The following is a 14,344-nucleotide window of genomic DNA, read 5'->3' as shown; positions in this document are numbered from 1 at the left end:
CAGCGGTGGCTGAACAGAAAGGGTATAAAGCCAGCTGTGGGCAAACTACGGCCTGCGGGCCGGATCCGGCCCGTTTGAAATGAATAAAACTATTGAAAAAAAAGACCGTACCCTTTTATGTAATGATGTTTACTTTGAATTTATATTAGTTCACACAAACACTCCATCCATGCTTTTGTTCCGGCCCTCTGGTCCAGTTTAAGAACCCATTGTGGCCCTGGAGTCAAAAAGTTTGCCCACCCTTGGTATAAGCCAACCCTGAAACCCCTGGCCTGTAGGGTGGGGTGCGGGTGTTCTTTGTTAGATGTTCCCTGCCAACCCCAGGACCCAGGAGGGCCAAACCCCACCCTACAAGAAAGGGCATGGCCTTAAGTGGGGACAGGAGCAGACTGCTCCTTCAATCAGCTTCCCACTAAGAGAGGCATGCCGCTGGGGACGGACCCAGGTTTCCAATGGTGAGTTTGCTGAGCCCAGTGTCTCCTCGTGAACCTGCCCCCAGTTCCTCTGTCCGGGCCCAAACACTCACTGGATGCCACAGGCGGCTTCAGGGCAGGCCTGGCACCCAACAAACACTGAGAAATATTTGTGCACTTGAATGGAACAAACTGAAAAATGCTGGCTATTTCTTCCTCTGGCTTCAGAGAAGTGCCCCTTTGGGGGTACTTTGCAGGCAAATTATCTCAGGACTCTGCCTGTTTCCTCCGCTGAGGCTTCTCCCCTTTGCGGCCCTGCTCCCAGGAGTGTGGGAAACGGGGCAGTGCTAGGAGACAACGCCAGTGGCCTGCACCAAGGTAGCACACACAGCTTTCCTCCTGAAATGGTACGCCGGGCAGCACCTACCACCACCCCAAGCAGGGGGATGGTCACAGGGACTTCTCAGGCCCAGGAATTCCCAGCAGAGCTGCACCTCCTCCGTGGCCCCTCTGGGGAGAAATGAAAGAGGGAAGCTGGGAGTCATGCTGAGTTATGTAACCAGCTTCCTCAGAGTCAGAGGCCCTGGCTGTCACAGCCCAGAGCTTTGGGGAGAAGTTGGGGGAGGGAAGGTGGCTTTCGACCCTGCCTTTGCTGCCTCTCCTCCTGACCTCCGCAGACCTGGGCAGACCTCAGACCTGGGCAGGCAGGCGCGATGCTTCCCAAATGCCCCAGGTCCAAGAGGCACTTCCCGCTAGGGGCTGGGAAGCAGGAAGGCTTGTTGTCTGAGTGTGTGCTAGTTTCCCTGGAAGAAAACCAGGATCTGGGTTCCTCACTGGCACCTGGGGGCAGGAGCTAAGGGAGAGAGGCCTCGGGCCCTCCACAATGCCCACCCATGCTCCTAGCTTCCTGCACCCTAAGTTCTCCCCACTTCCTCCTAGAGAATCAGCCATGGGTGAGGGGCCGAAAGGGCGGCGACCCGGGCTGCCCCAGCACCACTCTGCTCTACCCCTCCCACCCTGGGCAATCTCACTTCCCTTTCCTGCTGTCACGTGAGCGGCTCCTCTGGCCCAGATCAACCCCCTCCCCGCCCCCACACACCCAGCTGTGTGCACAGTCCAGGACGGGCTGGAGAGAGGGGGGCAGAGACAGAAAAGCTGAGATCCACTCCCAGTCTTGAATAATAACAATGACTTTTGATCAAGTCCTTACCCTCTCTGCCCCCAGCCACCACTGAACTGACGCCCAGACACTTTAATACCTTCACCCAAGGTCCTGGAGATAGCGAGCAATACTGCTGGACAGCAAAGCCAAGTCTGTCTGACTAAAATCCATACTCCAAACCTCGTGGCTCTAACTTCAGGGAGCCCCATCTCCACACACTTGGGGGTGCTACTTGGGAAATTACTGGACTGTTGGAAAAGACACTGTGCAGGCTCAAATAGTTGCTCACTGAGAACACTAATTTGCTGGGACAATCATGAGGACAGGGCAGGGAAAAGGGTATGACAGAGGCCGAGGGCTTGCCTGCTGCCACCACAGTCTTGCCTTCTGATGAACCTACAGCAACTCAATTTCAGGCTGGATCAGACCGGTATACAGTCTGCTCCTTCCAGAGGACAGGGATGCTAGAGGCCATGCTAGAGCACAGCTGCTGTTAATGCCCTCTCCCCTTCTAGCTCTAGAATCAAGAAGGAAAGTTCTTCCTGGCCAGCATACCTCAGTGGTTGAGCGTCGACCTATGAACCAGAAGGTTATGGTTTGATTCCCTGTCAGGGCACATGACTGAGTTGTGGGCTTGATCCCCAGTGTGGGGTATGCAGAAGGCAGCCAACCAATGACTCTCTCTCTCATCATTGATGTTTCTCTCTCTCTCTCTCTCTCCCTCTCCCTCCCTCTCTGAAATCAATAAAAATATATTGTGTAAAAAAAAAAAAAAAAAAGGAAAGTTCCTAGACACCTTCTGGGCCAGTGTCTCCCCTTCTCCAGATTGATACATGGAGAAACTGAGGCCCAAAGGAGAAAAGCAGTTCTTCCATGGTATCACAGGGACAGTAGAGAAATGGGGTCCTGTCTCCCAGGTCAGAACCCCTACCGCTGAGTCATGTCACTTTGGTGATATCTCTATATGGGACCTTCTCTCATCTGCCCATTTATCTCTCTCCTTGCTCCCCTTCCTGCTTCCCTTCCAGCTGTGCACAGCAGGCCCAGGGTCTGAACCCCCCTTGCATAGCTTCCCTCTCATTCTCACATCTGTTCTGAGCCTCACCGTCCCCCACCCCCTTTCCCTCCACTCCTCTGGCCAAGGAGCAATTCTTGGGTGGTTTAATTAGCTGATTATGACCTCAGCCTGCTGGATGCAATGCCCAGAACTCTGTCCCCAGTAATTAGGTGGGTCTGGGTACTTGCCCAGTGGAAGCCAATGGGAATTCTGTACTCTCCAGCTGCATAAAGAGCTCCTTGATCAACAGTGGGTCATCGGAAGCCATGGTCCCCTCCTCATGCCAGGTCAAACCACACTGGATAGACTGTAGCCAGATCCAGATGTCCATCCTAACCAGGAACTACCCATTCTCCCGTACCACTGCCCAGACCCAGAAAAGGCTCAGTAATGTCTGAGGATGGGGACGGTGTGGTGAATTTAGCCCACCCTCTGAGAGCCAGGAAAGGACGCTCCATGGATAGGGCACTTATTTAGGAAATAGGATTTGGACAAGCAGAGAGAAGTGAGGATGGCATTCTAGGTGGGAGGGGGGAGCAGCAGGAACAAAGGCACTGAGGCTGAGCCAGCAATCCCCTTTCCAGGTAGCTCTGGCTTTCAGAAAACACCTTCTCCCAGCAAGGGAAAGCCCTTCATCTAGTGACCTTTACCTTTTGGATCACAAAGAATAACCTAATGCCTGTGGCTCAGGGCCACCTTTAGACATTTCAGCGTCATCAATGATGTCCCATTGTTTTCACCAATAATATTGCCTACCAACTCGCCCCCGCCCACCAAGTATATCTTTTCCCAGTGAAATACCTACATTCAGCCTCCTTCGTTCACTAAACAAATATTTATGGAGCTCAGTGCCATGCCAGGTCCGCACAGGTGCTAGGGACAACAGACCCAGGCGAGGTGCCCTTGGCCTCACAGAGAGGACATCCACACGCGTGCAAATAACCAAGACCCACACAGAGAGGTGGGCCAGTGCCAGAAAGGTGTGTGTGTGTGGGGGGGGGGGGGCACAAAATGTTATTTAACTCATTTATTCCTCTCAGCAACTTTACAGGCACTATTACTACCCCATTTTGCAGACCAGGGAGCTACAGCAGAGAAAGAGTTAAGTCATCGGGGCAGGTCAGCCAGTTGGTAAGTGGCAGGGCTGGCATTTGAAACCAGGAAATCTGGTTTTTGCTAGAGCCTACCCCGTATTCTAATCAGCCTCTAATCTATGCTAATCAGATCACAGAGGAGCCTGCGGACACCCATGGGAGGGTGTCCCTGAGGAGCGAACAGCCTGGGCAGAGAGAATGCAGGTGCTTAGAGAGGTGGGAGGCTGCTGAGGTGAGGACTTGAAGAAAGCACCACCCATATCACCCAGGCCCAGCAACCTGGCAGTCTCAGCCCCCAGGTCTGTGACAGAGGCCTGAGCTGCCCACTCCCCCACTTCTGGTCCTCCAGAAGAAAGGTCACCCCAAAACACACTAACAGAACACAGGAAAGGGGCCTTATGCATGCTGGCTGATATGATTTCCATAGGGACACCAAGACCCAGAGAAGATGAATGCCGTGCCCAATGCCACACAGCAATGAGTAAGCATTAGGGCATAACTCTGGGACCTTCCTGAGATGGTGCATCCCAGCTGTCCACTCCCTACCCTCTCCCATCGTCCTTTTCCAAAACACATGGATGGCCATTGATTGCACAGGCTAGGAGAAGGGGCGGGGGTGGCGGGGGGGGGGGGGGAGCTGCAAAAGGAAGCAGTATGCCCCTTCCCTCTCTGAGCACACCTAGAGGCTAAGGGCCAGAAGGGGAGGGGCTTCCTGCCTCATCCAGTTTCTGGGCCTCTGGGTGCACGCAGAGAGAGAAGCTACACCCTGCATGGCCACTGAGCAGCTCAGACCTTGAGTGCAGAGTCCTGCCTCCTGCTGGCCTGACATCAGCCACAGCACCCGCCTTGCTCCACACTCTTTAGACTGACAGACAGATCCCTCTCCAGACAGACAGAGCCCTCTCCAGGTACAGCGGACCCGCTAGACTGGCTGTGTTCTCAGCCACGCCCAGCCCAGACATAGGCCGGGGGGGGGGGGGGGGGGGGGGTAAGCTGCTCGGTAGCTGTGATGACTTCAGTCATATAGAACTCCAGGGACCTAGCTGGTCCAGTCCCTGGGCCTTGGCCTCCTGGGGGCCTTGTTTGGCACCAGGTCTCCTGGGATGGAACAAGCAGTTCCTCTAAAGTGGGACTAAAGGCCAGCCCCAGGAAGGAGGAGGCCTGTCTCCAGAGAGATGACCCTGCCAGAGCTCCTTGGGGGAGGGGGAGGGGGGGTTGAGACAACAGAGTCCTTTGTTCCCCTCTCAAAGGCAGCCATCCTGTCCTGCCCCACCCCCTGTTCTACATACCCTACTAGGACACAAGCCACCCCTGGGGCAGGATCTCTCCGGCATATAGGAGAGCAGGAGGGAGGATGCCTAGGAACCATCAGGGACAATGCCTGGTCTAACCCCAGGCTGGAGACATGCTGCACCCTCAGGAGCCTCCATTCTGATGAGGAGACAGGGCTCCCACCTGCAGAAGTCTGCCTCATGGGGGAGAAACAGGCTGCACTCGCAGAAACCCAATTCTAATAGGAGTGGTACATCCCCTCCCCTCCCAGACTTCCCAATCTGCTGGAGGAGACCCCCAGCATCCAGGCTAATGTGGAAAGCATGGCTTCCATCCTTAGGATTCCCCAATGGGAAAGACCTAATTTCAGCAATTAGGGAGTCCCTAGGCTGATAGCGGAGGCAAGAAGGGAGGAAGGAGTGCAGTCCAGTCAATAAATCCCTGTTAGACTTCTCCTATGGCCCAGACCCAGAGGTGAATAATGACCAGCAAACAGGAAACAGAAATCACACCGAACCACAAGGAGCTCCCCCAGTGGAGAACAGAGCCACCTGGGTATAAATAAATGAGTGAGAACGTGCCTGGAAACCCACCGCCCCAGCCCCCAAGGCCCACGCGCCAGGGCTACCATCTCCATCGGCAGCCTCGACCCTCACACTCGAGGGCCTGCACCCACCGTCTGCACCTTGGCATGGGCTCTTCCTTCTGTCTAAAACACCTAAGCCTTCCTCACGCCCAGGACCCAGCTCAGAGGGCACCTCCTCCAAGAAGCCTTCCCCAAGACTTTCTTTCAGGAGTCAGTACAGACATGCCTCCCCTGTGACCAGCTCACACTCCCAAAATGTCCCTCCCAGCCCTCAGCAGAGCCTCACGCCCCAGGTCCCCAAACCCTTCTGGGCTCTCCCCACCACCCAGGGCCTCACCCTTCCTCCAAGAGGCTCAGCCCAGCTCCAGGCACAGGAACAACAGGGTCTTCCCCCTCTCCTCTGCCCCTGGCTTTGGACTCGCCAGCTAAATCCAAGGGGTCTTTCCCCACCTCCTCCTCCTCTGCTGGTCCTTCCCTGTTTCTTTGGCTCCACAGCCTGCCCTGCGTCCTCCCTCCTCTCTCCACCTTCAGCCATGGCCATCGGTGCTCTCCAAGGCCCCAGCTGTCCCTAACCATCCTCTCTTCATAAGCCGCACCTTCTCCCTGTGCCATGAGACCACCCTCCCCAAGTCAACTACCGGCTCTAAACAGAAGACTTTCAAATTCCCACCTCCCACTTCCATCCCTCCCCTCCCCCCACCCCTTCTATGTAGAAGTATGTCTACCATCTTCCTCAACTTGAAGCCTGGATCCTTGCCAAGCTGCTGCCCCCTTTCCTCCCCCCTTCCCCCTGCAGGCCTCATTAGATGGTCAATATGGTCTTGCTGGCAGCAGTTCCAGGAAGCCACCCAGGGCACGCTGACCCCAGACTGTGTTCTTCCATTGCCGCAGCGCTGAGGTGTGGCCAGCCCACAACTCAGGACCACTGAACCCATGCTTCAATCTTGGGCAAGGAGGCCCCCACTTGGAAGGAGAGAAGTCTGAAGCCCAGAGGCTGGCCTAGAACTGGGGATCATAGACGGTGTGTCAGGCTCAACACTTCTGTTCCCAGCAGCCCCACAAGTGACCCCGGCCAAAGCCACAGGATTTCCCCATGTTCTAGCCAAGATGGGTCCCACAGAGCTTAACCGCCAAGAGAGACAACAGCCAAGACAGACAAGGGCCAAGGCTCACAGACAGCTGGTGGTTATGCGTCCCCATCATACCCACCCTCCTCCCCCACCAAAAAAGAAATGTTCATAAACATCTGTAGGAAAGGAAAATCCATTCCATCCCACTGCTTCTCAGGAAGTCCCTCCTATTATCTAACTCTGATCCTCCGTGTTGCCAACTGAGTTAGTAGGAACAGCAAGAACCAGAAGGGAGGCACAACTTGAGGATGGGGTCACCAGGGAGCTGGGGGAGGCCAACTGTGAGCCAGACAAGCCCCCTCCCTCTGGGGACTTCGTGGGCAGACAGGCCTGGGCTCCGAAGCTTGTTGGCGAAATGGCAGTGGACAAAGTATTTAATCTTTCCTAGTCTGTTTTCTCATCTGTGACATGGGAACAGCAGTCCCTACATTAATAGGATCGGATCACTGGGAGAACCAAATGAGATCATACATGTAACTCCTGACACATGCCAGACACCCAACCACTCAGCTAAATGGCTCCACCTCCTGATTCATGTTTCTCAGTTCCATCCTCTCCACAGACTTCCTTCAGAGCTCACCTTCTCTCAGGCTCCTCCTCCTCCACCTCCTCACAGGTCTCCCTGCTTCCAGGCCTGCTCTTCCCATCCACTCTCCTTGCCACGGCCAAAGGCCCCCCTCTGAAATGAAAATATGCTCCCATCTCGCCCCTCCTCACACTCCTCCCTGAGTCACTTTCCACTGAGGAGAAAAGCCTCGCTCCTTAGCTTGACATTCCAGGCTGTTGATGACTGGCCTGTGTTTACCTCTTAAGGCTCACCCAGCATCCCCTGCCCAACCCGCAGGCCGCATGTTGCTTCACGCCTCCCAGCCTTTGCACATTCTGCACCCTCGGCCAGGAATGACGTCTCCAATCCCACCCACTTGGCCTCCTCATCCTTCCAGATGAAACTCACTGGCCCCAATGCCACCTCCTCCCCAGGAAAGGTTTCCTCACCATGTCGCCTGCCCGGACTGGTTGGGACCCCTTAGCCTCTCACAGCACATGTCACCCTGCATTATAATCACCTACTCTGCTCTAAATCTTTGGGGACAGAGTGGAGCCATTCATCTTGAACCCCAGCCCTGGCATTCAGTCAACATTTGTTGAATGGATCTATGTTTGCTCCCAGAGTACCTTGTTGGAGCAGTCAGCAAACTACCTGTCTATAATGAGTCCTATCCGGGTATTTGTTTTTCCCCCTTGGCCCCAAAGTTCCTAAAGGGGAGTGGCAGTTTCTAAGTAATTCCCATTGTCACTTTCATGTGGGGATGCAAATCCAGACACAGGGATGGATGTGATGACTCCTAATCCTTAGAGTATTGGATATTTGCCATTTCCACGTCCAAGTCCGAGATAAAGCAGAGTCCCACTGCTCATGGAACAAGGCAAGGTACAGCCCATTACTGATTTTTACCCTTCTCTTCCAAATTACTTGGGAAACCTGCCTGGGAGGGAGAGGGAGGCCAACTGGGGCTACAGGAAAAACTGACAGGGGAGCAGGGCTATGGTTGGGTGGAGTGTAGCCAGGCAACACCTCCCACCCGGCCCAGTGAACTCAGTAAACACAAGAAGAGTCCTGAAAATGTTAAGAATTAATAGCTCCAGTTTACAGATGGGAAAACTAAGGTCCTGAAAGGTGAAGACAATTGCCCAACGTCTCCAAGGTCCCCCAGTGAGTTAGATGCAGAGCAGGGGGAGTCACGGAAAAGGTCCTGCCTCCAAGAACAGGGTCTCCAATAGATGCCTGGCTGCTCACGGTGTCCTCACCCTGCTGACAACCCATGGCCGCAGGGGACCAAGTCACAGATAGGCGAGCTGAGGGGCTGAGTCACCCTGATGGCGAAGCAGCACAGGAAGAATGAAGGAGAGGAGGCTCCTGACTTCCTGCCGGGAGAAAAGTCTCACCTCAATGGTCAGGGGACATGGATGTGGAAAAGAGTCACATCCTCCCGCTGAGGACAGAGACCTGGGTCACAGGGGATTAGCCATTAAGGTGCGTGCAGACACCTCACAGTCCTCTGAAGCCTCCAGCACCAGCCTGGGCCTCCACACACAGAGCAGGGCACCCCCACCTGGCCTCACACCCAGGACCCCCCGGGGGCCTGGCAGTGCCCAAGAGCAAGCCACAGAGAAACGGGACCAAGTGGGCCCCAGGCTAGGCCCTGCCTCTGGCCCCTGCTTAAGCAAGTCAGGTAACCTCTCTTGCTCTGGTTCCTCTTCAAGAAACCAGGAAGAGGAAAATTAACCCCCTTGAAGAGCTGTCAGGAGGACGGCTAGGAAGCAGTTTCTAAATCTTAGGAGCACCAGTTACCTCTGAGCCTCAATTTCTTCTTCTGGAAAATGTCCATGATCTCTGCTAGACCTCTCTCAGGCTGCTGAGAGCGTGTGTCAGGTGGCTGTGGGTGTGAAACTGCCCTGTCAGTGGTCCCACAACAGGATGACCACTGCGGGTCATTGCTCCCTAGGCCATTAGCCCCTGCAGCACACATCTTTGATCCCTGCACCATGCCTGGTACACAGCAGGGGCTCAAATAATTATTGGAAGCAAGGAGAGAGGGAGGGTGGAGAGAGGGAAGAGAAGAGGAAGGAGTGGGGCACACAAGGACAGGAGAGAGGAAAGAAAGAAAACAATGCAAGAAGGGTGGCAGAAGAGGTAAGAGGAGGAGGTAAGGAAGAAGCTTCTTCAGAACTTAGGGGAGTGGGCAGACTGAGGGGGCAGAACTAGGGTGCAAAGCTGAGCACCTGACCAGGGCTATCCCCAGGGGCCACCCTGCCCCAGTCCCAGCCCCTTCCCCTTTGTGTCCCAGTTTTCCACTTCAGAGGCATCTCCCCTCCCTTTCTGAGTCAGGGCAGGCTCCTCAGATAGGAGCCCCTGTCCCACCTCCAGCTCCAAACAGATCCTGGCCAGCCAGCCAAGCCTCAGGAAGGTCAGGGGGAAAGGAAATAAGTGGATAGGATGCGTTTTCCCAGGCTCCGGGGGCCTCCCACTGTGTGATGTGTGTGTTTCCACTTCTCTCCATGTGGGGACTGGAGTGAGTGTGTCAGCAGCCCCAGGTCTCTAGCTGTGACCATGGGGTGCCGGTCGGTGTGGGCATTAGTCTGGTTTGTGTCTGCTGGGGTCAGTGTTGGTGTGGTCTTGCGAAAACCATGTTAGTGAGACAGGTGCCCGCATAAGCAGTCATGTCAGTAAGGGTGACAACCTGTGCATGCCAGTAAGAGTGTCTGTTACAGTGACCGAGAGTGACAGTGTAGGTGTGTACAGTGTAGGCCAATATGTATGCCAGCACAGAGGTATGTGAGAGTTGATGTGTGCTGGAGTGTGACTGTGTATGCCAACATGACTGTCAGCAAGAATGTGTTGACAAGTGGTACCACTGAGTGTGTGACAGTGTCACTGTGTGTGATCAGTGTGTGGCAGCGAGTGTGTGTGTGTGTGTGTGTGACAGCATGAGCATGCCCATGGATGAGTGTGTCCCTGTGTCCACATGAGCGTGTGTGCCATTGTGTGTCAGCCTGCCCCGTGGGTCTCTGTGTCTGCTGGCCAGTGCTGGGTGTCAGCGAGTGAGTGTGTCTGAGGAGCCATGAGCCAGATGGGGCAGCCGGGTCCTCGCCTCTCGGTGCCCCCGCCCACGGCCCTGCCAGCGACTACAGGGGAGCCCTCAGGGATAGAGAACTGAGTGCGGCTGAGCCAGAGGTTGGCGGTCCTGGCATGACCGCGATCGCAGAGCCAGGGCGCGGACTGGAACCCCTGCCCGTGTTCAGGCCCAGGTCAGCCCCGCGCGCACCGGCCCGGCCGCCTCCCGCACTCACCGTGTCCCTTTGTCACCCATGGTCCGCGGCAGCTGCAGGCAGGTCCACGGCGTAAGCGCCCGGGCTGGAAAATCCCCGGCCGGCAGGAAGAGCGCGGGCCAGCCGGCTCCCGGTTCCCTGCTCCGCCTCCTCCGCCCTCCGGCCTCCGCCGCCGCCGCCGCTCCCCCCCCACCCGCCCGGATCGCCGCCCGCCGAACCGCCCGCGGGGCTGCACAGCACCCAGGCCGCGGCCAGGGGCGTGGAGCGGTGCGGGGAGTGCGCGTGTGGGTCTGTGTGTGCGCGCGTGTCCGTGTGTGCGCGCGCCGCCCAGCCAGCCGCCGGGGTAGGGCAGCTGGAGGCGTCAGGGCCCGCCGGGCCTTTGGGGGTCCACACGGGTGCGTGTCCAGATGCGCGCGTGTATGTGTGGTGTATTTGGTGTGTACGTGAGGGCGCACGCTGGTAGAGATATCGTGCGCGTGTGTGCACGCGAGAGTGTGCTGGTGCGGGTCCGTGTGCACGCCCTGTGCGCGGGCCGATTAGGAGTGTATGTGTGCGGATGGAGCGGTGTGCACGCCTTTGTGCAGCTGTGCATGTGTGCAGGCGCGCTCCCCCGCGCACACCGAGGGCAGCCTTTGTGTGTGCGGGAAGGTGAAAGCTGAGGGTCTGCCCACCCCTAGGCCGAGTTCCTGGCGGCGCCCCTGGTGGGGTAGGTGTGGGGGTTGGAGGGAGACTCTGAGTGCCTGGCAAGGCAGTCGACCTCTGCTCCACCCTCCCCTCAACCCAACTCCCCACCCTTCTGGATAGATAACACCCAACAACCCAACAGAGACAGGAAGCAGGGGTGGAGGGGGCAGGAGAAGATAGCGACAAAGCTGGGGCACTGATGAGGGTGGGAGGGGGACCGGAGGGAGCCGGGGCAGCGGTAGTGGCTGCCTGAAAAGAGGAAGCCATGAGAAGTGGAGATAAGGAAGAGGGCATAGAGCCGCCCTGCTCTGCCTGGGAGTCTGGCCTGGTGAGGTAGCAGGATGTAAAGTACCCTAGCCCAGCTCCACAGGCTGCTGTGGGTGACCCAGCACATCAGACCTCTCAGAACCAAACATGTAAAGTGGGAAACTAGTAGCAGCTTGCAGAATTGGTCATAGGTGTTTGCTGGTCTCCCCTGAGTGCCTGACACACAGCAGGTGCCAAGGAGATGTTAACCCATCCCCCTGCATGCCTCAAGGTGTCCTCTGAAATCCTGGCTGAAACCCTGCTTTGTCTGAGTGTGAGGTCTTTCCCTGCTGGGATTTGGCTCATTGGCCCCGATCGGTCCCTAATATTGGCATATTAATGGGAGGAAATGAAGCTATCAGTTACTCTGATGTGACTGTGGGTCTGTAAACATCTCCTGTAATTATGCTCAGAAACAGATACCTATGCTGATTATATAGTTGGGTAAGGATATCCCAGTGGAATTACCATAATTATGTCCAGATGGCAAGTGATTGGGGGTTTGAGGGACCGATAGGCAGGCAGGGTGGTCCAGCGTCTGGACAATGTTGGGAGCTAGGAGAGTGTGGGTTATGGTTTAGAACTCTCCTCCTGCCCTTGGTCTCTGGGCATCACCCTCACTCCCACAGAGGAAGGAGAGGAAGCCACCTGCTGTTTCCACTAAGGGCAGAGATCTTGAGAGGAATCGACCAGAGCCTTGTCTAATGAGAGGAGGCTCACTGTGTGAACCAGAGAGGATCCTTACTAAGATGGAGAGGCCAGTTTCCCCACCTAGAAAACAGAAGTTCAACCAAACCACATGATCTCCATTCAGACACTCTCTGCCTGCACACAGCTCTTCCCAGCCCAGTTTGGCAAGCATGGCCCTAACCTTCTAGGGAGGCTGAACAGACTGGTAGCCTGTGGAGTCAACATGCAGGATTTCAAGTACATCCCGCTAGCCCATAAACTTCCCAAGGGGGTGTACGGTGTGCCCAGCACTGCTTGATGCTCACACTTCTATGAGATAAATCTTCTTTTCCCTTTTTTATAAAAGAGCAAACTGACACTCAGAGAAGCTAAGTAGTTTGCCGAAGGCCATAGGTTCATGTGGACCTTGGTCTCTGACTTTCCCTCGAAGGCCCTCCCCAAAGGGAAGCTAACATGTAGTAGAGCCAGAACTTGGCCCTGGATTTACTCCTCATTCAGTAACTGTTCAACGTGCCATACGTGGTTCTAGGTACTTACAAACAGTGATCAACAGGACAGATGGAGCTGTCATTCCAGAGAGAGATGTAGGAGGGGGGAAGAGGAGTGAAGGGAGTATTTTTACTTTACCTGTCAGGAATACAATCTGTTATGTATTCCTAGTGTAATTAAAATCAATAAAAATGTAAAAGTAGTAACCTTGAGGAGACCTCTATAAATATAAACAATCTAATTTCAGGCAGCGATAAATGTTATAAAGGAAATAAAATGATGATTAAAGCATACGGGCGGCAAGTGTTCTTAGGAGAAAGCTCTTCAAGGAGATGACCTGTGGGCTGAGACCTGCAGGTGAGAAGCCAGTGCTGTGTGGTGTGTGGGGAGAGCCAGGGGCAGAGGGAGCAGCAGGTACAGAAGCTGGGCCCTCTGAAGCCCAGGACCAGGGTGCCTGGGTTTGGGTGACGGGAAGAAATAGTGAAGATCATGCAGGGCCTGTGGCTGGAACTAAGGAGTTTGGGGAGCCAGTGGAGGACTTGGGAATGAGTAGCAGTGACTACTTTACATTTTTAAAGGTCACTCTAGCTGTTGGAAAGAGGTCTCTTGGAGCAAGACAAGAACAGAAGCAGTGCGCTCTATTATTGCAGCAGGCAAGAGAGAGTGGATAATGGTTTGGACTAGGGTGGTGGCAGCAGAAATGAAGAGAAATAAAGAGATTCATTTATATTTGGAGGTAGAGCCAACGGCACCTGCCGAGGGACCAACTGTAGACAGGGGAGGATCCAGGCTTACTCTAAGGTGCTGGGCAGGTCTGTTTGTTCCACCCTCAATGCAGGCCGCCTCCCCATGCGTTTCTCCAAGGGCACTGATGGTTGAGAGGCCCAGAGGCTCTTTCTTTCCTGTCTCAACCCATTTGTAATACACTTCCACCCGAAAACCAGAGTAATTTTTCTAAAAGGCAAGTAGATTCTACTACTGAGGAGATGCTACGTCTCGTAGGAGATGGTTGTCTTCAAGTAAGTCCCAATTTGAGACAGTCACATGCTTGACTATTTACCACTCACAATAATAATTCCTAACTGAAAGAGAGAGAGAGAAATAAAGTATTATCCCTGCTTTATAGATGAGAAAAGAAAGGCTCTGTGAGGCAAAGTGCCTAAGCCAAGGGCATAGCAAATAAAAGGTAGAGCTGAAGCTCAAACCCAAAGCCTCTGCTTAGCTGGTCAGGTAGTTAAATGTCAGATTGAAGTGTGAGTGGGTAGGTGGGTGGATGAGTTTTCAGCTCCCTGCTCAACAAAGGATGTGAGGCTGACTGGTGCATACCTTGGAGATGTTAAAGGTTAATAAACTAAGGAGCTTCCCTACCTCTACCCAAACCAGAAATCTGGGTGTGATCATTGACTCTTCCTTTAATCCCCTCAATCCTTATCTAGCCAGTCCTGGACATCTATCTCCTACGTGTCCCCCTACATAGGGGATCATCTTAAGGATTTGATCTTTATCCACAGATCAGTAAAGAAGCTTTAAAAGATTGTTTTTTATATTTTTATTGATTTCAGAGAGAGGAAGGGAGAAGAGAGAGATAGAAACATCAATGATGAGAATCATTGATCGGCTGCCTCCTGCA

General features: G+C 54.6%; 1 protein-coding gene across 7 annotated transcripts in view; it reads right to left on the bottom strand.

The window, feature by feature from the left end:
* Positions 1–10,719, bottom strand: part of ARRB1 (arrestin beta 1) — a 72,193-nt gene extending 61,474 nt beyond the window's left edge. For 6 of the 7 annotated variants that reach the window (XM_036324954.1, XM_036324955.1, XM_036324959.1 and 3 more), the window contains exon 1: positions 7,295–7,431. In XM_036324954.1, coding sequence (XP_036180847.1) covers positions 7,295–7,416 — 122 coding nt within the window. In that variant the 5' untranslated portion in view covers positions 7,417–7,431. Of the gene's footprint in view, positions 1–7,294; positions 7,432–10,566 lie in introns of those variants that run through there. The other variant, XM_036324958.1, reaches the window with a different exon arrangement.
* Positions 10,720–14,344: the final 3,625 nt, after the last annotated feature.

Source organism: Myotis myotis, unplaced genomic scaffold, assembly GCF_014108235.1.
Source record: "Myotis myotis isolate mMyoMyo1 unplaced genomic scaffold, mMyoMyo1.p scaffold_m19_p_10, whole genome shotgun sequence".
Lineage (NCBI taxonomy): Eukaryota > Metazoa > Chordata > Mammalia > Chiroptera > Vespertilionidae > Myotis > Myotis myotis.
Note: the sequence above shows the minus strand (reverse complement) of the source record. Positions and strands in the feature narration are given on the sequence as shown.